This window comes from Poromitra crassiceps (assembly GCF_964638095.1).
Source record: "Poromitra crassiceps genome assembly, chromosome: 11".
Lineage (NCBI taxonomy): Eukaryota > Metazoa > Chordata > Actinopteri > Beryciformes > Melamphaidae > Poromitra > Poromitra crassiceps.
In genome coordinates, this window is record NC_139643.1 from 47,747,295 (window position 1) to 47,772,294 (window position 25,000).

The 25,000-nt window shown below is 48.1% G+C and overlaps 2 protein-coding genes across 2 annotated transcripts in view; both read left to right on the plus strand.

Annotated features, from left to right (window-relative positions):
* myo1g (myosin IG) overlaps window positions 1-8,524 on the plus strand; it is a gene marked incomplete at its 3' end in the record, with an annotated part of 19,991 nt that extends 11,467 nt beyond the window's left edge. Inside the window, exons 4-5 of the mRNA XM_083646067.1 lie at window positions 6,432-6,486; window positions 8,411-8,524. Of these exons, the coding sequence (XP_083502193.1) occupies window positions 6,432-6,486; window positions 8,411-8,524 (169 nt within the window). The remainder of the gene's footprint in view (window positions 1-6,431; window positions 6,487-8,410) is intronic.
* Window positions 8,525-17,043: 8,519 nt separating this feature from the next.
* On the plus strand, window positions 17,044-21,637 carry LOC310785079 (chromatin target of PRMT1 protein-like; the record flags this gene model as incomplete). The annotated part of the gene is made up of 3 exons (XM_083646068.1): window positions 17,044-17,468; window positions 17,595-17,776; window positions 21,576-21,637. 3 exons carry the CDS (start codon window positions 17,044-17,046, stop codon window positions 21,635-21,637), a joined length of 669 nt encoding a protein of 222 aa, XP_083502194.1.
* Between the last annotated feature and the right edge of the window lie 3,363 nt (window positions 21,638-25,000).

Below are 25,000 nucleotides of genomic sequence, written 5' to 3' on the forward strand. Positions count from 1 at the left end.
ATGGTTAGGGTTATGGTTATGTTATGTTATGGGTATGGGTATGTTATGGTTATGGGTATGGGTATGTTATGGTTATGGTTATGTTATGGTTATGGGTATGTTATGGGTTATGGGTATGTTATGCTGCCTTACGGTTGAAATGTAGACTTTGAACACACGTGAACAGGGACACGAACCCCGGTCTCCCATGTCAGAGGCAAAGGCTTCCACCCATCCTCCCCCCTGACCCCTTCAGCCTTACTCTCCACTGTGCTATTTCAATAGCAGACGGTACACGACCACTACTGTACTACGACCACTAGGAGGACCACTGTTGATATACACACATCTAGAACTGTTGATATGCAACATGTTTCAGAAGCGTTGACATTCTACGTGTCCGTGGAGAGCGGGCTGTTCTTCTGTTTTACAAGTGACACCTGCTGAAACGTTTTGTTCTCCTTTCATCTCCGTAATCGACCGTCACAAGACTTCGCCTTGTCCAGACTCCTGCATTCCTCTACAATAAGTGTCCATCATGTTCATCCTCAACTAGACCCCTCCGCCTCCTCTCTTGTCCGTCATCTTTTCTCCCGTCGGGATCTGCTGTCTGACTGTAGAGATGATGCTGACCTCTGACCTCTGATTCTGCTCTGCTCTGTCACTCTCTTGACACCTGCTGTTTGATCCCCTCCTGAGACCCAATTATACCTGAAGCTGAAGACGCCGGAGAGAGAGGGTGGAGGAGGGGGTGGCAGAAAGAGGCAGCAGATGCATTGAAGTGGGTGGTGCCATGGAGAGAGAGGGTGGAGGAGGGGGTGGCAGAAAGAGGCAGCAGATGCATTGAAGTGGGTGGTGCCATGGAGAGAGAGGGTGGAGGAGGGGGTGGCAGAAAGAGGCAGCAGATGCATTGAAGTGGGTGGTGCCATGGAGAGAGAGGGTGGAGGAGGGGGTGGCAGATGCATTGAAGTGGGAGGTGCCATGGAGAGAGAGGGTGGAGGAGGGGGTGGCAGATGCATTGAAGTGGGAGGTGCCATGGAGAGAGAGGGTGGAGGAGGGGGTGGCAGATGCATTGAAGTGGGAGGTGCCATGGAGAGAGAGGGTGGAGGAGGGGGTGGCAGATGCATTGAAGTGGGAGGTGCCATGGAGAGAGAGGGTGGAGGAGGGGGTGGCAGATGCATTGAAGTGGGAGGTGCCATGGAGAGAGAGGGTGGAGGAGGGGGTGGCAGATGCATTGAAGTGGGAGGTGCCATGGAGAGAGAGGGTGGAGGAGGGGGTGGCAGATGCATTGAAGTGGGAGGTGCCATGGAGAGAGAGGGTGGAGGAGGGGGTGGCAGATGCATTGAAGTGGGAGGTGCCATGGAGAGAGAGGGTGGAGGAGGGGGTGGCAGATGCATTGAAGTGGGAGGTGCCATGGAGAGAGAGGGTGGAGGAGGGGGTGGCAGATGCATTGAAGTGGGAGGTGCCATGGAGAGAGAGGGTGGAGGAGGGGGTGGCAGATGCATTGAAGTGGGAGGTGCCATGGAGAGAGAGGGTGGAGGAGGGGGTGGCAGATGCATTGAAGTGGGAGGTGCCATGGAGAGAGAGGGTGGAGGAGGGGGTGGCAGATGCATTGAAGTGGGAGGTGCCATGGAGAGAGAGGGTGGAGGAGGGGATGACAGAAAGAGGCAGCAGATGCATTGAAGTGGGTGGTGGCATGGAGAGAGAGGGTGGAGGAGGGGATGACAGAAAGAGGCAGCAGATGCATTGAAGTGGGTGGTGGCATGGAGAGAGAGGGTGGAGGAGGGGATGACAGAAAGAGGCAGCAGATGCATTGAAGTGGGAGGTGCCATGGAGAGAGAGGGTGGAGGAGGGGATGACAGGAAGAGGCAGCAGAGAGATTGAAGTGGGAGGTGCCATGGAGAGAGAGGGTGGAGGAGGCGATGACAGGAAGAGGCAGCAGATGCATTGAAGTGGGAGGTGCCATGGAGAGAGAGGGTGGAGGAGGGGATGACAGAAAGAGGCAGCAGATGCATTGAAGTGGGTGGTGGCATGGAGAGAGAGGGTGGAGGAGGGGATGACAGAAAGAGACAGCAGATGCATTGAAGTGGGTGGTGGCATGGAGAGAGAGGGTGGAGGAGGGGATGACAGAAAGAGGCAGCAGATGCATTGAAGTGGGAGGTGCCATGGAGAGAGAGGGTGGAGGAGGCGATGACAGAAAGAGGCAGCAGATGCATTGAAGTGGGTGGTGCCATGGAGAGAGAGGGTGGAGGAGGGGATGACAGAAAGAGGCAGCAGATGCATTGAAGTGGGAGGTGCCATGGAGAGAGAGGGTGGAGGAGGGGATGACAGAAAGAGGCAGCAGATGCATTGAAGTGGGTGGTGCCATGGAGAGAGAGGGTGGAGGAGGGGATGACAGAAAGAGGCAGCAGATGCATTGAAGTGGGAGGTGCCATGGAGAGAGAGGGTGGAGGAGGCGATGACAGAAAGAGGCAGCAGATGCATTGAAGTGGGTGGTGCCATGGAGAGAGAGGGTGGAGGAGGGGATGACAGAAAGAGGCAGCAGATGCATTGAAGTGGGAGGTGCCATGGAGAGAGAGGGTGGAGGAGGCGATGACAGAAAGAGGCAGCAGATGCATTGAAGTGGGTGGTGCCATGGAGAGAGAGGGTGGAGGAGGGGATGACAGAAAGAGGCAGCAGATGCATTGAAGTGGGAGGTGCCATGGAGAGAGAGGGTGGAGGAGGGGATGACAGAAAGAGGCAGCAGAGAGATTGAAGTGGGAGGTGCCATGGAGAGAGAGGGTGGAGGAGGCGATGACAGAAAGAGGCAGCAGATGCATTGAAGTGGGAGGTGCCATGGAGAGAGAGGGTGGAGGAGGCGATGACAGAAAGAGGCAGCAGATGCATTGAAGTGGGAGGTGCCATGGAGAGAGAGGGTGCAGGAGGCGATGACAGAAAGAGGCAGCAGAGAGATTGATGTGGGAGGTGCCATGGAGAGAGAGGGTGGAGGAGGGGATGACAGGAAGAGGCAGCAGAGAGATTGAAGTGGGAGGTGCCATGGAGAGAGAGGGTGGAGGAGGGGAGGTGCCACGGTTTGTCTAAGGAATTGTTGTGAAGGATGGAGGAGGAAAAGAGGGCAGAGTGATGAAGTGAATCGAAAGCTTCTCTTTCACCTCTCTGACATTTTTGCAGCCCGTTCTCCTTCCCAATTCGTACTATACCCGCTTTGTCGCGCACCTCTTGCGTTGGAGGTAACACGCCCCCGTACCTTTGTGCGTATTATGGAACTAGTCTGAGCGCAAAAACCTTGTTCCGTGACTTCCGGCTATGGGCGGAATGTAAGAACCAAAGTGCTGAACTCCAGGAAAATATCATAGTACTTCTTTGAGTACTTTGTTTGGTATGTCCATGCTACTTATTGTTTCTCTAGCTCGTAGCGACTGGCGAGGTTAGGCTGCCTACTGCTGCATTTCTATGGGGGAACGAAAACACTGCAGAAAATAAAAGTAGTTACGAGCTACTTCTTTTCCCCTCCCCCCCCCCCCCCCGAGTACATATTTAGCACATTTTAACAGTATTATATGATTTCTTTAACATTATTTAATGTTATAATGTTAAATACTGTAGATACTGAGTTAGGTATGCATGAGTGGAATTTAGTTTATGCATTAAAAAATAATAATAAAAACACTTCTGGGCACTTCTGATCTAAACTATAACCTTGTTGTCTGTTCAGTCTTATGAATACGTATGGTTTAATGTTATAACATTGTGATTATCACACCAAATATTACCCCAATTATATTTAAAAAATGTATTATATCTGACCACGGGCCCGGCCGAGGAAATTCTGACCCAGGCTGGTCTCGGGTTCGGGCAGAGAATAGAAAGAGGAGCGTGTACAGACACACACGCTTCAGTTTATCAGAAGGGAAACTGCAGCCAGCGGCTGGAAAACCAACAAACAAACAAACAAAGCCATGGTGTCAGGGCAAAACATCTTTTATCTGCAGTGGCACATTATTCCCTGGGAGCGATTCTGCACAGGCCCGGCTGCTGATTTGATTTCCACAGAATGGGCCCAGCAGCGCCGGCCCGCTCTGAGCGCATCAGTAACACAGTGTGGCGTCAGCCTCTGAGCATCAGTAACAGAACCTCAGCACACATCCAAGCTCAGCTGCACATAAAACGGCCCATAATTCTCCGTAATGAAGACACCGGAGGCATACGGTCACATTGGATTAGCTCCGTGCAGCAGCACTGAGGAGACGACACGGGGAGGAAGGCGAGAGAGAGAAAAGCCCAAAGGATGAGGAGTGTTTTTATAGGTTAGGAAAGGAGGAGTATTTTATAGGTTAGGAAAGTGACCTAGAGGCGGTGGAGGGAGGATGGAGACAGGAGGTCCACACGGGCTCCTCCAGGAATTGCTGTTGCTTTCGCCCCAGTTCTGTCGGCGCCGTCGTCTCCACGGCCATGAATTATTCGGCTGCGGCATGAGGGCCGGTTGGCAAGACCTGTGTACTGCACATACACACACACACACACACACACACACACACACACACACACACACACACACACACACACACAATGCACGGTCACAAACGTGCCCTCAGAGAAGATCAAGCCACAAGACAAAACAAATGTGGCCGGGGACATAAAGACCACACTAAAACTCGGTCTTCATTGTGATGCGAACTATACCCACCTGTAACGTATCGTGACTGAACTATACCCACCTGTAACGTATCGTGACTGAACTATGCCCACCTGTAACGTATCGTGACTGAACTATACCCACCTGTAACGTATCGTGACTGAACTATACCCACCTGTAACGTATCGTGACTGAACTATACCCACCTGTAACGTATCGTGACTGAACTATACCCACCTGTAACGTATCGTGACTGAACTATACCCACCTGTAACGCATCGTGACTGAACTATACCCACCTATAACGTATCGTGACTGAACTATACCCACCTGTAACGTATCGTGACTGAACTATACCCACCTGTAACGTATCGTGACTGAACTATACCCACCTGTAACGTATCGTGACTGAACTATACCCACCTGTAACGTATCGTGACTGAACTATACCCACCTGTAACGTATCGTGACTGAACTATACCCACCTGTAACGCATCGTGACTGAACTATACCCACCTGTAACGTATCGTGACTGAACTATACCCACCTGTAACGTATCGTGACGGCGTCGTGCATGTGACTTGCTGTCTTCGCGTGGACGACCCGCGTTCGAATCCGACCCGTGTTCCTTTCCTGTTTGACTACTGTCCTATCCAATAAAGGCAAAAAAAAACTGACCCAAAAATAGTAATCTTAAACGACACACACACACACACACACACACACACACACACACACTCACACAGGCTCACAACGTGAAAACGATACCAGACACACGCTGTCGCAGCTGGTAACAACAGGTGTGTGTGTGTGCCATTGACCCGATTTCCACGGTGGCCATTTTGAACTTACATCACACTTGGGGCAGGAAACTCTACCAGCGAGCAGTCGCAGCAACTACAAGACTGCTTTAATTTAGCAGGGAAATGAGTTAGTTAGCTACAGTAGCTAGCTACCAGGCTAGATTCCGGTAATGATCCAAATGTGAACCTATAGCCCTCCAGATTCTTGACATACATTTCTTTTTCAGTGTGCATCTGTGAAACGTGTGTGGGGCAGGCTATATCTTGGTACACAACAGTGTACAGACATAGACTGTAGGTAGCCAACGTATAGTTCAGACAAGCTGCTGTGAATGAGGTCAATGAGACTTGTGGGTCAGTGTTAACCGCTCTGGTTTTTGGCTTTCCACACGCAGCACCAGCAGCAAGCACAGCACAGCACAGCACACTGCTGCGCCACAGGCTACTCAGCACCTATCAGCCACTGTCCTCAGGCATGGCCAGAGGCTTAGTCTGGGCACGCTCTGCTCTGCGCCGGGTTGGGTTTCACTTTGTTTGATAGTCAGTGTTGAGGAGATCAGTAAGTATCACATGTGGAGCAAAACCCTGGGAAGGTCAGTGGGTTTCTGCCTGGGCCCAGTTGTCTCGATCTGGCCAGGACAGCTGGCTGAGGGAGCTGGGGGTTGGTGGTGGTGGACGAGGGGGCGCGTGTAGGAGACCAAGGCTACACCTGTCACAGTGGCTTAGGATGAACAACACGCAGCTCTGTGAGTGTGGGGTGACTATAGTGTGAACTCTGAGTGTGGGGTGACTATAGTGTGAGCTCTGTGAGTGTGGGGTGACTATAGTGTGAGCTCTGTGAGTGTGGGGTGACTATAGTGTGAACTCTGTGAGTGTGGGGTGACTATAGTGTGAGCTCTGTGAGTGTGGGGTGACTATAGTGTGAACTCTGTGAGTGTGGGGTGACTATAGTGTGAGCTCTGTGAGTGTGGGGTGACTATAGTGTGAACTCTGTGAGTGTGGGGTGACTATAGTGTGAACTCTGAGTGTGGGGTGACTATAGTGTGGGGTGACTATAGTGTGAACTCTGTGAGTGTGGGGTGACTATAGTGTGTTCTCTGTGAGTGTGGGGCGACTATAGTGTGGACTCAGAATGGTGTTTACTCTGTCTATCTACTGACTGTCAATGCAATGCTGCATACCAGTTTAGTGGGGCTTACCTTCTCTTCTGTTATTTCCATCAGTCTTTTGTGTTGCTGCCTTCGCCTCTGGTGAAATAAAATCGGTGGCGGTGGTTTCAATTGTTTTGAGAGAGAAAAAGTCCGCTGCCCTTGAAGTTGAGTGCAGCGTCGGCTCCGCTAGGCCGCAGGCGGGGCTTTGGTGAAGCCGCGGTCTTGCCTGGTGAGAGGCCGCCGGGGTAGAGGCTTCACTCTGTAGCGCAACCCCCGTCCCTCGCGCAGCGCATGCATGTGAGTTTGACTAACAACAAAGTGATATCCATTCTCCTGGCCGATTGTCACATTTGCCCATGTAGGTCATTTAGAGGCACCAGTATTTCATAAACAGTTTAAAAGTTCTGTGGATGGATTTAATTTTAACGTTATGTTATAGCCTACTTCGGCTATAGGCGGAGGACAGATATGCGGTCGCTATGATGACCAGTTGTGGGCGGGGGTGGGCGGGGGCAGATGATCGGCGGTTGAAGCAGAACATCCATCGGGCCGAAACGAGTAGAGCCGAGTGGTGACGAGCTGTGCAGGGCTGTAAAATGTGGTGGAAATGAGCCATAGACCCACTTCCTGTACAGGAAATGCTAGTTATGAGTCTAAACCCCTTTAATTGATACAGTAGCTTGAGTTCTCTCACCCAAATCCAGAGGTCTTATTCCAGCCAGTTGCATAATATAGTACACCAACAAATCAAAGTAGAGGGTGACGCGGGAGTGGTTTTTCACCCCACTCCCATCCCACTCCCATCCCACTCCCGTCCCACTCCCATCCCACTCCCACTCCCACTCCCACAAAAATACTCCCGGGGAAATCCTAGGGGAATCCTCTTGACGGGACTCCCGAAAAAATGCCAGCCTCTTAATTCAAAGACACTCATAAATAGCTGCTTGGCTGTGTTTCCAGTGATTGTCCTGCATCTGCTTTTGAAAGCTTTCCAACATCAGGTTCAAACAAAGTGTCACACACACAAAATAGAAAGACATCAATAATAGAGAGATGTACGGGAACAAGAAGCATGAACTCTCAGTCCCGCCGGGCTTCAGATGAAGACGTAGGCAGATAGAATGCTCTTTGTGTCGGGTCGCCGCGGCCGGGCTGAGGCTGCAGGAACCAACCCAGAGGGCTGGGTCTGATCACATCTTCAGCAGCAGCCAGGCAGACAGGGAGTGTGTGTGGGTGTGTGTGTGTGTGTGTGTGTGTGTGTGTGTGTGTGTGTGTGTGTGTGTGTGTGTGAATTTTGCTTCATTCGCGCTGCGAGATTTCGCCTCATTCGCGCTACCCGGGGCAAAACGGCATCTGCGTTGACATTGTATGTAATCTTGCCGCGCGAAATTGCATTCGGTGTGGACACCGGTGGGGAGCTTCACCGTAGCACGTGGGAGGATCGCGCTATATTCCCACCAGTTCCCTTCTGCCCCAAACAGGCGCCTTTGACCGACCAGAGGCGGCGCTAGTGCAGCGACCGGGACACATACCCTCATTCTGGCTTCCCACAGCCACAGACACAGCCAATCGTGCCTGTATGGACAGTACACCCGACCAAGCCGGAGGTAACACGGGGGCGTGAACCTGCGACCCTCGTGTTGATAGTAGGCCGGGAATCTAAGGGCTTGGGAATGAATGTTGTCACTGAAGTTCCTCACAAGTATAGTAATCCAGAAGTGTGTGTGTGTGTGTGTGTGTGTGTGTGTGTGTGTGTGTGTGTGTGTGTGTGTGTGTGTGTGTCCTCCAGAGTCAAGAAAGTCGAATTTACAGTGAAGGTATTCAGCGGTTCAGCCGTCCAGCTGCACATGCGGGGTAAAGTCAAGAGTGTGACAGTGGAGACCAAGGCCGGCCAGACCAACGCAGACTTCAAGAAGAGCCGAGACGGTTTCATCCTGCTGCTGCCCACTAACTAAGACACTCCATCCGTCCAACGACCACCAACAGCCTTACCTCATAGCCCCGGACCGTACCACTGCACCTCAGGCGTGGGGGGACTGGTGGTCCTCTCGCTGGAGCATCCAGGAGCTACTCCGGGGAATCAGACGGTTAAAAGGCCTCATCCAGTGACTTCTGCACCTCCTAGTCAAGCTTTTCTGAAAACAGCCCCGCTCCAAACATGATGTATAAATAATGTCAAATAGTCCCAGTGAGGTTCAGGGGCCGGTTGCACAAAGCACCTTAAGTTAAGATTTTCCTTAGAGTCCGATTTAAGGTGTCCATAAAATAAAATCGGTTGCACAAAACACCCTGAAATCTTCTCCTTATGGTTAAACATTTTAAGGGTGTTTTGTGCAACCGATTCTATTTTATGGACACCTTAAATCGGACTCTAAGGAAAATCTTAACTTAAGGTGCTTTGTGCAACTGGTAGGCTAAATGAGGGCAGCGGTGTCTCTGTCAGTTGGCAGGACATCAGCTGAGCTGTTACTCCTGCTTTCCTTTACGAGCCAAACAATTTACTTTGAGAGGATTGTTTGAAAGTCTCACCAAAAATTGGGCTTTTAAAGTATTATGTCAAAGCAGAGTTGCTGGCATTGTCTGCTTGTTTTTTTAATCCTGAGCTGCCTCAATATTACGTTTACCGGACAATAACTAAAGCGCTGAATAGTTTTGGAGGCAAACTTGAGAGATTACCAGGCATTAGGGTAGGAGGCTTAATAATTTTATTTTACGGGTCCAATAATATTTATTATATGATATTGTATTTGCCTTTAGGCTACATATGATTTTGGCTGTTACATATGATGACTGTTTAACATTTTTTCAAAATGAATGAATGAATGAAAGCACTTTTTGATAACGAAATATTCTATAGACGGTTTTCACCAGAGCGCAACCCCACAGCACTTCCTTTTTCTCAACATTCGGCAAACTGCAGAAATATTCACTCGACATCGTTACTTTTGTTTTTGCCGCTCAGCTGTATAGACGGTTTTCACAGAATGGTCAGTCCTGCACTTGAATGTTTTTTTTTCTTTTATGTCCATAGCAAACACTGCAACAGGAAGTGAGCGGGGGTTCAATTTAGAATGTTTTTGTTGTCAAATTAAAACCGTCTATAACACAGAAGATGAATACAACCAAGCCAACCCAAATTAAGATATATTTTTGTACATCCAGCAGAATGATTTCACTGTCTATGCAAAATGCAAACTATTTTTATGCGTTGTCTCACACTGCTGCCTACAAAGGGCCAAACTGCAATTATTGCTTGTCAGAAGTAATAAAGAAGGGAAAGAAAAACAAGAAAGTAGAATAAAATAAATTATTCAAAATGTACTTTAGCACATTCTCTGTGCGTGGTTGGTAATTTCTTTCCAACGCTTTGCCACATGAACAGTGTGTTACAATGTAGCTGTAGACCACAATGAAGCCCACCTCATAACAGTGATGAAAGTGTTCTCCAAAGAGGGAAGATTAAAGATAGGAAATATGAAAGAGGTTGGAGCCTCTCAGGCCATGTTCAGACTAGGAGGCCAAATCTGATTTGTGAACTTTAATGACCTATTAATGATTCCATCCAGATTGGTTTTATGAGTCTGGACGCTCCAAGTCTGATTTGTGTCACTTGTCCCAAACCACATAATGGAGGTCTGGACACACAGATCCGACTTGAACACTTGCCCAAATCAGATTTGTGGCAGTGTGGACACACTCCCAAATCAGATTTGGGAAAGCAATCAAGATAATGATGATTAATGACTTTAGCAGCAAATCGGATTTGCCTGTAATGTGAACATGGCCTCAGTGTCCATCTTCATCTCTTACTTTGGTGTATGACTTCCCTCATTTGTTACTTCCTGGTTGTAAAATAGGAGGGGAGTCTGAAGTTCTCAGACCATCCAGTCCCTCCTCAGTCCTGCAGACTGAAGGTCTTCTGAAGCCCAATGAGTACACCAGGCCCAAGTGCACCCAATCAGCCTAACAACCCCAACACCAGGCTCCTGCTAGACAGGGCCAGGAGAGTGTGAGGCTCATCACACTTTTAGATGTTTTATTACAGAAAGTGTATGAAACCCATGACCAAAATAGTCATACATTCTGTCAATGTGTTTCTTATGGTTGGAATCAATGATGACCCTTTTGCTGGGGACCCCCTGGAACCCGCTCGAGGACCCCTGGAGGGGGGGGGGGGGTCTGCTCTATCCCAGCCTGATATTGAAACACGTGCACAGTATCAGATGCATCATGCTATGTGCTTGTGTATGTGAGACTCGCACATGATGCTTACATGTGTGCTTTGTTCTGTGAGTGTGATTAAAACGAGAGCAGAGAGCACAGCAGGTCTGAGGTGCACATTTAGCAGCAGCACAGTGGCCTTCAGGCTGCCTCTCTCTGTCACTGTGCGTTATCACTGATCTGTCCCATGCTTAACACACACACACAGACACACACACTCACACACACACACACACACACACACACACACAAACACACAGAAGTGTATTTTGGGTAGGGCTGGGCAATATGGGCCAAAAATCATATCTCGGTATATTCTATGAATATGCAGTTGTGAGTCAAAGCCACATGTAAGATATCACAAGCACTTTTATTAAAACAAAGACTGTGATCAAATGAAAATGCAAAGACAGGGTTTCCTTCTCTGACTGTGCTTTCACAACATATTTACACCATGCGATTTTCTTGATAATCATCACAGTAAGCTAATGTGGCTATAATGACTAAGTGGGTAAAGGCAAATAAAACCGCTAGAACAGTCTTGAAAGTTCAGAAAATATGCCATATCACAATATTATGATATCCTATAAATCTAAGACGATATCTCGTCTCATATAATGATATGGATCTAATATTGATATATTGCTTGTGCTTGTTGAATTTTCGTCTCTCAATATATATTTTTTCACAGAACTGCCGACGCATGAACAAATTAACTCAATGCCACAATAAAACCTAAATGTGGGGAGGCTTATATAGAGATTATTTTTTTCAACAGATATATTACCTCTGCCATTATCAAGCAGCAGCAGATGTCTGCCATAAAACTAAGGCTGGAATAGAACCGCAGCCAAAACAGCTTACTTTGTGCGGCACAATGCGTCCGTCTGGTCTGCAGAGGCCCGTATTGTAAAAAAAGTTTTTTTGTGTTGTTTTTAAATGCCATTTATAATCTCTTCACAATGCTTAAGCGAGAGGACAGCAGAGACGAACCATATGGCACCGGCCAGAGCCGGAGGTCAGTGTCCGGGGGGCAGGGGGACAGCGGAGGCCAGGGACGTCCGTCCTGGTGAAGAAAAGGATGGAGTGAGCAGGACAGAGGAGAGGGGATGAGAAGGCAGTGCTGCAGATGGCTGCTGCAGCACTGTGGGTGTGTCTTCTCCAGCCTGCTCCTGTCCACTCGGGGCCACAAATCACCCGGTGTCGCGGGCTACTATTGTGCTGCTCCGTGTCCCCTCTGCTGCTGCTGCTCCCTGCCTTTTATCAGCCCTACGGGACGCAGCAAGGGCCTCCCTGCTTCTTCTAAGAGGGGGTATATATAGAAAACATCAATTCAAGTTATGTCTCACAACCAATATCACAGATATCTCTGTCTCTGTTGGGACATTTCTCACCACAAAACATCTGTGTCGGCTTGATAAATCAGGGACAAAATTGGGTTCTTATATCGTATCATGCAACTATATTCTCTGACACAGGCATGCACCATCATGGAATTTGATGTACAGTATAGACCCTTTTCACGGGGGCCATTTTGTGTAAAACAAAAAAGGCAGGGTAAACACAGGTGCAAGAGAAACAGTACTGAGTGTTTCCACCTTCCAATCATGGAAGTTGGAAACCCTCATTACTGTTTCTCTTGCACCTGTGTTGACCCCGCCTTTTTGACACAAAATGTCCCCCGCAAAAAGGGTCTATTATGCTCTGAAAGGATTTCATCCTTGATCTAATTGGCTTCGATGTACTGTAATATAATCTACATCCAGTATTATGAAACATTTATCAATTTTGTATGCGAGTCTGGAATAGCTTCACCACCAAGGTTATGAATAAAGCATTTTCTCAAACTGTTGAGAAATAAGGATCCTACTGCACCTGAGATTAAATAAAACAATAATAATAATATCAGGGTCAGTCTCTACAGTTAAGTGAGATGCTTTATGGTTCATGGTACAGTTTAGGTTTGGGACCTTGATAAAGCAGCGGTAGTCTGCCGGCAAGTTCTGACTGCAGGAAAGATGCTTCAGTGCCAGGGGGGCCTCCAGAAGAGAGTAGTGGGCTGAGGACAGTGCCAGGGGGGCCTCCAGAAGAGAGTAGTGGGCTGAGGACAGTGCCAGGGGGGACTCCAGAAGAGAGTAGTGGGCTGAGGACAGTGCCAGGGGGGACTCCAGAAGAGAGTAGTGGGCTGAGGACAGTGCCAGGGGGGACTCCAGAAGAGAGTAGTGGGCTGCGGACAGTGCCAGGGGGGACTCCAGAAGAGAGTAGTGGGCTGAGGACAGTGCCAGGGGGGACTCCAGAAGAGAGTAGTGGGCTGAGGACAGTGCCAGGGGGGACTCCAGAAGAGCCCAAGGGGAGCGTCGGGGACATCCAAATCTGTGACGAGCTATCAGTCTGTCTGCACTCCGAAGCCCCATTAAACCTCCAGAATGTTCTCAGACCAATAAACACAGAGTATAAAATACCCATCATGAGGTCACATGCTGGAGTTATAGTTACTGTAACTGTTACGCTGATAAAAAAAAAAAGGCAAAACAAAGAAGCGAGTTTGAGAGCTTTCACAACAGCCAGCGGTTGGTCAAATATTTCCTGATTAGTATAGGCAGTCAAGCTGATGGCATGTTGGTTCAGAGCAGGCGCGTAGCCACGGGTGTGCTAGGGTGTGCCAATGCCACCCAGACAGGCCGCTGGCACACCCAAAAAAAATGGGGTAAAAAAGGTTTTTTGTTTTGTCTGCAAAACACATCAACGCTGTCATGCACTGTGTCCAACTTATCCTATGTGCGAATAGAAATCACGCTCCGCTGACCTATGTGCCCCAGAGCATCATGGGAATAGTTAAGCTGTCGTCCACGTAAAGTAAACAAATGCACGCACAGCTGTAGCAGCAGCAGCAGCGCAAATCAAGAAGACATGAAACAAAGCTCGCTTTTAAGCTTTTTCGGCAAAGGCAAGAAACGTCGCTTTGACGACGAGGAAGAAGATGACTCGTTGCAGCCGAAACAATGACGTTAACAGCGGGGAACGCAGCCAACAACACACTGGAGGTTTGTGCAGAGCCAGAGGACACTGAGAACGCTACAGATCTCTCTGCAGTAGACGAACCTTCATGCCAACCAAATTTGCGTTCTTTCCCGACTAGAACACTCATTGGAAAAAGTAGGTGAGACTTTTTTGAGATACTAAACAAAGTGGTTTTACATGTTGCCAAAAAATACAATTTAATTGACTGCTTCTACCTGCTAATAATGAGTGTGAAAAGGAGCAAACAACACAAATATTCCTCTAAATCTGGTTTGAAAAGACCAACATTTTTTTGGGCGGCGGCCTTACGGCCGCCACCAAATGGTCCGCCCCCTGGCATACCCTGGCTTTCTGTGGCACACCCAATGAGCCAAGTCTGGCTACGCTACTGGTTCAGAGCAACCCAAGTAAAAACAGTGTTGGGCAAGTTACTTTCAAAATGTAATATACTACTATTACTAGTTACTTTCATTTGAAAGTAATGTTACTTGACAATATTACTGTCTGTGTAGAGTAACTCATTACTTATTGCACTGCTTTTGCATTACTTTCACCAAAATAACTGCAGTAGCAGAATGACATCGCCGCCCCGGAACCAGCCCCAAAAAGAATTTATACCGTCTGAAGTCCATCTATAGTGGTTATTTGCATAAAAACACACAATTTGATTAAGAAATGATTATCTCTTTATTTAAATATGTGCTTTGATTAAAAAAAAAAAAAAGTAACTAAATTTGTAACTTGTGTTACTTGACAAAGTAACTGGTATAATATTACTGAAATCCTATTGTAATAAGTTATATTACTGAGTTGCTGCTAAAAGTAATATATGACATGTAATATATTACTTTTGGTAATGAGTTACCCGCAACGCTGAGTAAAAAGCAATCTCCCCCTTGGTATTACTGTAATCCCTGCATGTGAGCTCCCCTCGCTCAGGCCGACATGGTGGGAAACCTGGCTGCTGCAGCAGCAGAGCTCAGTCACCAAAACAGTGGGAGGATTTAGGGGCGGAACACAGCGGCTCTGGGACACATTTATATTCCTGGTAGGAAATCCTCTCCAACTCATTACCAAATCCTCACTGCAGGGCTCACCGCTAATCTCTAGAGAGAGAGGCCGGAACAGGTGCCAGTCTTTTTGTCATGGAATTGCACGCCTCTTTTAAGCGATTGCATCAACAATTGCCAGTCCTGATGAATTCGATTGGAATGAGAAGAATCCTATTTATACCGCACTGCAGGAGGAACCCAAGAACTCCATCAACAACCACAAACAAAATTAAAACAATCAATGCAGAAAACCATTCAGCATTGATTTACATTGTGTCAACATGACCGCTGAATTTGTGCCACACCAACAACGCAAGAGTGCTTTTCATTCAGAGTTGAACACAGGCCTGTCACCCAGAGAAGGATATCGTGACTGCTGACGAGCTGTCAGAGAATTATGATAGATGGAAAATAATTGTCGCTACTGTGGCTGGAAGAGTTGCCGTTAAAGTAAAGCAGTTTGTAAAAAAAAAAAAGGTCTCGACTGTGAAAAAGATTCTGCTTTGCTGAATCCAAAATGTCCTTGTTTGACCTGAGAATTACACTTCACCTCCTGTTCATCTAGTTAGGACATTTCTATTGTTTCAAACAGAAAAACCCTCAATAATCAATGGTGGATAAGCTTGGAATTTATATTTTCATCGACAGATCAGATCATACATAAAACAACGCAGTTTAAAAAAAATATCCATCTCCGTTTCTAATCGAATGTGATGGGCTAACACTGTGTCGATGATTGATTCATCTGACCGGTGGAGCTGTCTCATGGGATCAGAAGACCACTGGAGGAAAGCAGCAGGCTTCAGTTTCTTCACTCAGCAGCTGATGGTCACAGCAGAAGAGAGACGACAGATTAGCACAGAGAAGTCTCAAGGCCTCTGGACGGCTTCATTTGGCTCAGAGAAATCACGCTGAGGCTGTGGATGAGATGTTTGTGGTGTAAAGCCATGCTTTGCCCTTGGCTTGAGTTCCCCGTGCAGCTGTAGTGACATTAGCATTTTGGATTTGTTTTTGTCTGTCAAAGCAAAGCTTCTGAGAAGCAGGAGGAGCTGGCTCCATCGCACCAGTGAGATCTGAGATCTGAGAGTCAGAGTTTGAATGAGTTTCACAATTTAGTTTGTTTGCCAATAAACACAATTTGTTGTCCAAACAAGACAAGAGGGCAGAGGGAGGGGGATTGTGGAGGAGGTTATTTCTGTGGATGTTTATTTGCATTTTACAGTCATCTGAGATTACTAATCTTGCATGCTACAGCGCGCTCGATCCCTAGGCTCGCCCGCTGCACGGCCTCGCCCACCCTGTAGCCCGACCGCTGGGCGGGCTCGCATACGCAGCTCAGCTGCTGCGTGGCCTCGCCTGCTCGATTGGCATGCGCAGTGCACAATTGCTCAACTTCGCATCACTGATGACATCACTCACTGATGACATCACAATTGCTCGAGTGACATCTCTCAGCGCACTGCCCAACTTCACATCACTGATGTCGTGATGTGACCATCATCGAGTGCTCGAGTGACATCACTGATGATGTCATAGATGTGATGACGTCACAATTGCTCGAGTGATGTTACTGATGATGTCACAATGTCACTATGTCCCACATGGCCCTCCACAATCATCAGTGACATCACTGATGGTGACATCATGGATTCCTTTTCAATTGGAGTTTCGATTCGATTTGGAATCAGAATTTTTGAATGCTCAAATGCACAACCCCATGCTAATGACTTCATAGACACAGTGACATGGGGGTGTCTGGGTAGTGTGGAGGTAAAAGCACTCCCATATGACCACGGAGACCCGGGTTAATTTCCCGGCAGCAGTACTTCCAGCTTGGTCAGACGTTCCTACAGACACAATTAGCCATGTCTGTGGGGTGGAAAGCCGGTGGGGTATGGGAGGCGGTAATGCAACATAAGGGCAGTAAAACACCACAGAAGAAGAAGAAGAAGAAGACACTGTGACATCATCAGTGATGTCCTAAATTGACATCATCAGTCATCACTGATGATCACTGATGAAAAAATCCCTGATGATGTCACAGACCTTAGGCTAATGGTGTCATAGACATTGTGACATCATCAGTGATGTCATAAATCATCTCGCTGAGGCTATAAGTGGTGGGAGTAGACTGCACCAACAGCGACGGTCATTGAGTTTGCAAAAGGACGCGAGTCACAATGAGCGCTACTGCTTCCAGAAAACTTGCGAGGAAACAAAACAGCAAAGTGTCCCTGAACGAGCGCTTCACGAACACGAGGAGGAACCAGCAGCCGCCTGCGGTGAACGTGCGCGTCACCATGCGGCAGCAGCACCGGGCCAGCAGCCACAACCGTCGGCTGGCCCGGCAGATGGAGAATCGTGCGGTGGAGGAGGCAGCTCGGCATCTTCACAAGCAGAGCGTGAAGCAGCGTCTGGAGAAGAGCACCAACATCCAGGCCAGGCTGGGCTGGCCGGTAGGGGCTCTGATGCACAGAGGAGCCCCCGGAGGCAGAGGAGGAGGGATGCGGGCCGTGACCACGGGAGGCTTCAGAGAACCAATGAGAGGAGGGATGCGGGCCGTGACCACAGGAGGCTTCAGAGAACCAATGAGAGGAGGGATGCGGTGGAGAGGCCGCCAGAGAGGAGGAGGACACGCCGCCCGAGGAGGAGGAGGAGGAGCTCCGCCACGAAGAGCGCTGCTCCACGGAGGAGCAGCCGGAGATGGCGGGGGGCTGCTTTGGCGTGGCAGCTTCGCGGGGCGGGGAGGTCGCGGCGGCGGGCGGGGCAGAGAAGCCGGCCTGCCCGTGGTGACACGCGAGCAGCTGGACAACCAGCTGGACACCTACATGTCCGGAACCAAAGACCACCTAGACACCCAGCTCGACACCTACATGATGGCCAAAGGAGAGACTGCTGCTGCCGCTTGCTCGAGTAACATCACTGACATCACGATGACATGACAATTGCTCGAATGACATCACTGATGATGACATCATCACCGATGACATCACAATTGCCCGGGTGAATCACGGTGACATTGCCACTTATGACATCGATGATGAAAGGCTTGATGACATAAAGAGATGGAGAAGAGAAAGGCTGAGAAGAGAAACAGTTGGATAACCATGAAAGCCAACCTTCAGATCGAAGATCAAATGTGATGCATTCAATCGATCATTTCAACGAACAGAAAGAACAAAAGGTGCATCGGTGAGGAGGGAGAGAGACTGATGAATGATGTTGAGCCCAATTAGTGCACTGGGCCCAGGTGCACCCAATCAGGCTAATGACCCCAACACCAGGCTCTTGCATGACAGGGCCACAAAAGCTAAAATGGGGGGACCCTCTGACAAAAGCTTATCAGATGGGGGGGATCCAGCGACACTAAAGTGTCAGTTTGCGTCCTTGACGTGAAGAAGTGTGAGGAGGACCACTGGGATAGAGACTCAAATAGAGGCGACATCGCAGCAAATCCCACCTGTGGTGGTGGTGCCGTGCGGTGGGCGTGGCTCGGTGCAGTGGGCGTAGCTCAGCGGTGCAGTGGGCGTGGCTCGGTGCTTTGGCCGGTGATTGACTGCATCATGCTCAGATGGAGCACTTGAAGCCCTCTGACAGAAAGCCAAAAGGCCATCTGCGCTGCAGGGCCATTGTGTGACTGCGCATTAAGCTATTTTATGTGCTGCATGGAATTGACTGCCCGCCTTAAGGTTTGCAGGCAGAGAGCGTTTATCATCATGTGTACCGGTCCGGGGGGGAGGCAGAGAGTGTTTATCATGTGTACCGGGGGGGAAACTAAAGCTGTTTTAGCTAGCGTGAACCTGGCAGATGCTAAAGCGCAGGCGGCTGCCTATAGGGTGTGATGACTGCATGTTTGTGTGTGTGTGTGCGTGTGCGTGTGCGTGCTCGTGTTTGAACAGTGGTGTAGTGCAGTGGTTCTCAACCTTTTTGAGCCGCGACCCCCAAAAACCTTTAGGGTGGGCTTCGTGAGCCCCCTCCCGCCGCTGCCCAACCAAACGACTTATAGTGCACACGCACGCATTCACACACTCACTGAAATATTTTTTATACAGTTTATAGTTTATATAGCTTTATATACAATACTTAAATCATTGGTATGGGAAATTAAATCATGGGAATAAAATCTTTTCTGTTTTCTTTTTTGGGGGGCAATCATCCCGCGTCCCCCCCAAAATAATCTTGCGGCCCCCTGGGGGCTCCCGACCCCCAGGTTGAGAACCACTGGTGTAGTGCAGGGTATACGCAGATACAGTATACGGAGTATACCCACTCATGTTTCAGTCTGCATTGAGTATACCCACTTCGTCATCCGACCAGTGACGACAACATCTGAAGTTGGTCCAATGATGGTCCAATGAAGGTCCCCGGGCGCTGGAAAGAAATAGCGACCACTGCTCCCGGCCTGCCCCCTGGAGGAAAGGACAAGCCTGGATGGGTCAAATGCAGAGGACATATTTCACCAGCCACCGTCAGCATGAGTGTGTGTTGTGGCCGCATGCATGTGTTGTAGTGTTCGTGTGACAATAAAGACGGGCTGCCGTCTGAAATCGTGTTTTTTTTTCTAAATCCCCTCAGCCTATTCACCTTATGTAGCCCCGCCCACTTTACCCAGTTGTGTCATGACTTCCTGTTCAAAACACTTTTACCTGGTCACTAGTCCTACTGTCACAGGAAGTGTCAACACAATAGGAAGTAACTGGCTGAACCCTGTGTTGGAACATCAGGTGAATAGACTGCTAACCTCCGACTACATGCACTGATCTGTTTAACAGAGCCAAATGGAGTCACACATTAGACAAGACAGACCAGCAGAGTTCAGTTGACTCAATCTGTACAAAATAATAAAGCTAAAGTAAGCATATTCCTGGTTTTGTTAAAGATGTTAACGCCATAAAGGTGACGCCCATCTCCTAACTTGCATCCTTGTGATAAGGAGCTATGTCAGAGCTAGCCTGGGTAAACCCAGCCCCCACGTGACCTGCTCTCAGACCTGCTCTCAGTCACTAGTGACTGGGAACTGAGAGAGCAGGTCACGTGGGGGCTGGGTTTACCTAGGCTATGTCAGAGCCATGTGGTCATCAAGGGTGCTTACCCTTTGCTCGACCAGCCACTTTAAAAAAGATTGGGGGCATAAATTAAGATTATAACCACTTTTCCAGGCACCACAATACACCACTGTCTATGAAAGAGAGAGAGAGAGAGAGAGAGCGAGAGAGAGAGAGAGAGAGAGAGAGAGAGAGAATATATAAGGCTATAAGGTTATATTTATGACCCTAGAGTATGTCATCTCACAAACTGCATTCATACTCCAGGATTTGGATTTCAGCTCAATACTTTATTAAATAATCAACATAGTCAACATCATCATCATGAAAAAGGAAGACAATAATAACAATAACAATAACAATAATAACAATAACAATAATAATAATAATAATAATAATTTTAATAATAAAACACATGAAAAAAGAAAGAAAGAAATGGTCACATTTGTTTATCTTCAAGTTTTCCCCAACAGCAGTATTATTACTTTTAGAGCTACACACACTTCTGGAGGTGGCTTTACAAAAGTCAGTCAAGGTGGTGCGCTGCTTCGTTTTTCTTCTGACAGTTACGGTGACGGCTGACAACGGTAACCATGGAAACTCAGATGGAGGTGGGAGCAGGCAGTGATCGGATGGGTCACGCACGGACGGGCGAGGTGTGTATTTATCTCTATATTAACACTGTCCGGCGTTTGACACGCAGCACAGAGCAAAATGTAAGACGACCGTAACCCCCGTGACGAGCGTGAAGCTGTAAAACATTGTGAAGGAAACAAGCCTTTTTTTTTTGCATCAGAGGCTAAAAGCTACGATCAATGAGGATGCAGGCTGGAGCGGAGGAGCCGCCTGGGACAAACATGCTGCGTACAATGGCCTCATTGTGTCACCATCTGGCGCATTGATGAGGGAGGCTATTGATCGCCACTAATTTGATCATTTCTATACGTACGGACAGCCATCACAAAAAGGCCCTGTGAGGCTGCCCTGTGAGGCCAAGAGGAGGCCATGGAGCCATGGAGGCCAAGAGGCTCCACTCACCTCTCGTTTGCCATGCTGATGCTGCTATAAGTGAAACAGCCTAATGACATCAGTGTGTGACCTCAGAACCAGAGCCCGACTGATATATCGGTCCACCGATATTATCGGCCGATAACCGATATATCGGTATCGGCCGATATGTTGGCCGATATTGTTTTTGTATTTCTAGTTATTTATAATTATTCAATTCCCACTTCAGTTGACTGTTTCATTGCATTGATGTCATTTTGGACAATAAAGTTCATTGATCAGCTGTAAAATATCGTGCCTCCATTATCTCAAGTCATGTCAACTCATATGTTTGTCAAGTGTTTGATTTTTGAGGGATCATTGCAAAAAAATTGTGTAATATAATGTGTATATATAATATAAGAATATCGGCCGATGAATCGATATCGGATCTTTTTTACTCCCTAATATCGGCCTCAAAAATCCAGTATGGGTCGGGCTCTACTCGGAACTAAAAATATTCAACTGACGCTCCGATCACATCGAACACGAGGAGGCGAATGGAGTTCAGGACTGTTGTAAGAGCGGCGGGTTGATGATATAAATGTCACGGCTCGAGGCGACTCACATGCTTTGCTATTTCAAGTCTAAACCAGAGTGGAGTCTTTTTGTCTCTGTAGGTTCTAAACATGAACAAACCACCACCAACCACCACCACGACGACGATGATGATGTGAGATAGTTACATTTGCAGTCACGAGAGACTTCAGTAATACTGTTGACGTCAGGTTTCCCGTGAAGGAACAACCCAGGGTTTAAGGAAATCATCTTTCATTGAAAACATTATTACATATAAAAAAAGCAAATCAAAACAGAAGCCGAGGTAAAAAACAAACGGACAAAAATGAAAAGAAACGTTTCTAGACTAACTGGCTGGCATGCATGCTACAGTACCACACATCAAGACATATTCTTTTTGTTTTGTTTGTTTGCGTTCACAATCTGGTTCCTTTTGTTACACATCGACATATTTACATATGATACGATCTGCTCTCCTTATGTCTGAACTTCAGACTGTCTGAGGTTTGCCGTTTCCACACCAACTTAGAGCAGCAGAACCTCTAAATATCTTAGCACAACTCACAGAGCTGTGGTGACATAATAATCGTTTATTATCACATTGTTCACCCAAACCCAAAAAGTCTCCCATAACAACAGCCAAGCTAAGGACTGGCCCATCAGTTGCTAAAGTCCCAGATGAAGTCCCATCCATATATGCCATGGTTCGTTCCTGTTAAAATCTTTGGATTCATTCCATTTGTACATGAGGACAGTCACGAATGATCCACAACGTTGTCACAGGCATCATGTGTCTACTTTTCTGTGAAAAGACATTCCAGACAACTCGAAGGTCGGAATTCCCCAGAGATTTCCGATCGCCGACCTCCAAGTGTCCCAGGTGCACAACACTGTTGTGTGTTGTTGGCCTGTTGGGTGATGACAGACAACTGATTCTCTGTGAAGGGAGATCCCCCCCCCCCCCCCCGCCAAATTTACAAGTAGGAACTCCGACTTCCGAGTGGCGTTCCAGCGTACTTTTTCCCAGTAGGAGGTCGGAAAATGCCGAGTTCCGAGTTGTCCGGAACGCAGACTAAGTACATTGAGTCAGGTAGAGCGGTGTGAATCCAGGAGTCATGCCGAGGGCGGGGTTTGAGGTCGAGAAAAGCGTGGCGATTGGCTCGGAAGCCACTCCATCCTACGATATGATTGGAGGAACAGTAGCATGATCCAGCTCAGAGACTGATTGCGGTGCAGGTACAGAGAGAACGAGAGTACAGTAGCTGTTGCTTTTTTTTTCGGTCAGGAGGGGACCAGCTTATCACATCTTGTCTAATTGCATTCGTATAGTCAGTTAGGCTTGGGGCCTCTGTGTCTCTCTATACACGGTCATGAGGAATTAGCATGACATGAGCAAGGCTTGTTTTTCATTAAAGCGAATGGTCACAATGTACTAGTGAAGGAATCCTATTGACGTTTGGCAGCAGATCTGAATTCCCGCACATGTTTTTTTTTTTGTGATCAAATTTTTCAGTGCATTCTCAATACATCATTGTACAGTTAGGCTATCTCTTGGTTTAGCAATATTATAACTCATGTCCAGGCCTTAGAGAACGAGACTGATAGTGGATGCAGACCTTGCCCACAACTATGACCCACGTTCACTCCAAGATACACACAACGCAACGCAACACAACACAACACAACCCCCCCCATCACTCTGCCTGCGAGTCAGTGTGATGCCAACAAACAACCCCATTCTATCCTCCCTCCTCCTGACAATGGCTGGAGTGCAGGGTGTCCAATCCAATGAAAGAGCCAGCGAACAACAGCTGAGTGTAAGTGAGATGGGAAGGGGGGGGGGGGGGGGCAGGGGCTGGTGATGAGGGAGGGGTCCAGTCAAGACACACAAGTGTCCTTGTGAAAGCTGGGCCAAAATGGCTGCTGAATAAGAGACAGCGGCCTCCACTCTCTGCTCTACTCTAATAGAGCCCAACAGTCACGTGACATCTTTTGCGCCGGAAGTGAGTTATCCCATTCATTTTCTCCATAGACATTTTGAAAAATCCTTATATAGCGAGTTTTAAGCCTGGAACCAAGCCAACCCGTGACCTACTGAATCATGAGTGACCATAAAACATTTCACTTGGAGCAAAAAATAAATAAAAATAACATCTGGGATTTCCCCCCCGTCTTTATTTTTAGTTTTTTGCTCCAAGTGAAATGTTTTTATGGTCACTCATGATTCAGTAGGCCACGCGTTGGCTTGGTTCCAGCCTTAAAACTCGCTACAGAGACACTGCGTAACAACGCGTCATCATTCAGAAGCCACGCCCAAGACGGGGGAAAACAGAACCCCCCCCCCCCCTCCAATCCTGGCTTTCTCCTATGTCGCGTGCATGGTTGCGTGTCGCACAAAAAAGATCGTATATACGGAAGATGAACACTCCAACTTACTTCCTTGACAGCTAGATCCACATTTTTCTTCTCGCCAATTCTCAATGGCTTCCTTGTTTTGCTCAGGAGTACAAAAAAACTGTAACTGGCGATTTTTTTTACATTTGTTGTCTGCGCAGCCCCACCACACAACAGCTTTTAGCTATGTTTAATTCAAGGAAAATGACGCTGGTGTGTGGAAATGAACAGAGCTTTTCCCCCGTGATGGGCGTGGCCTATTTCATGCAGTGTCTCTATATAAGGTTCTTTGAATTGTCTATGGAGGAAATGAATGGGAAACTCACTTCCGGGGCAAGAAATGTCACATGACTGTTGAGCTCTAGATCTCTGTGTGAGTGAGTTCCTACAGTATCACCCCTCTCTGGTTGGCTGCTGTAAACTAAAGCAGGGGGATCCCACCGGTAGGCACGGTCGCCACTGGCTTGTCTCCAATGAGCCTATATAGTAGGTGAGCTGGAACAGACAGCAAGTTTGGTTGAGAGACCTCCGGGTTGTTACGTGGGGGATTTGAAGGCTGGGAGGGAAGTGTGCGACACCAAAGTCTCATCGGATTCCAAAACATATGACTTATTTCCCCGTGTCTTCATCCCTCGCTCCCTCTCTCTATTTGATTGGGTGGGCGGATTAGGGCTGGATTACCCCGAGGGTGGACGTGTTTGCGTATGAGAGCGTTTGTGCGCATGTGTGTTTATGGCCGTGTGTAAAAGGTTAGATCGTACGCCAGAGTGCTTGTTCATCAATCTGAGAGAGTGTGTGTGTGTGTGTGTGTGTGGGGGGGGGGGGGTTTCCGGCCACAGCAGAGTGTAGAGCGATTGCCTCATGGGGGAAGGAGCTGGATCACCCAAACCCCAAGATGCCCGCTCACAATAAGAATAAGGCCCACCTGCTTTGCCACACAGAGTTAAACAGCCCTCAGTCTGGACCAGTGCTGCTGTGATGTCACACTGAACTGACTCACACAGAGTTAAACAGCCCTCAGTCTGGACCAGTGCTGCTGTGATGTCACACTGAACTGACTCACACTGAGTTAAACAGCCCTCAGTCTGGACCAGTGCTGCTGTGATGTCACACTGAACTGACTCACACAGAG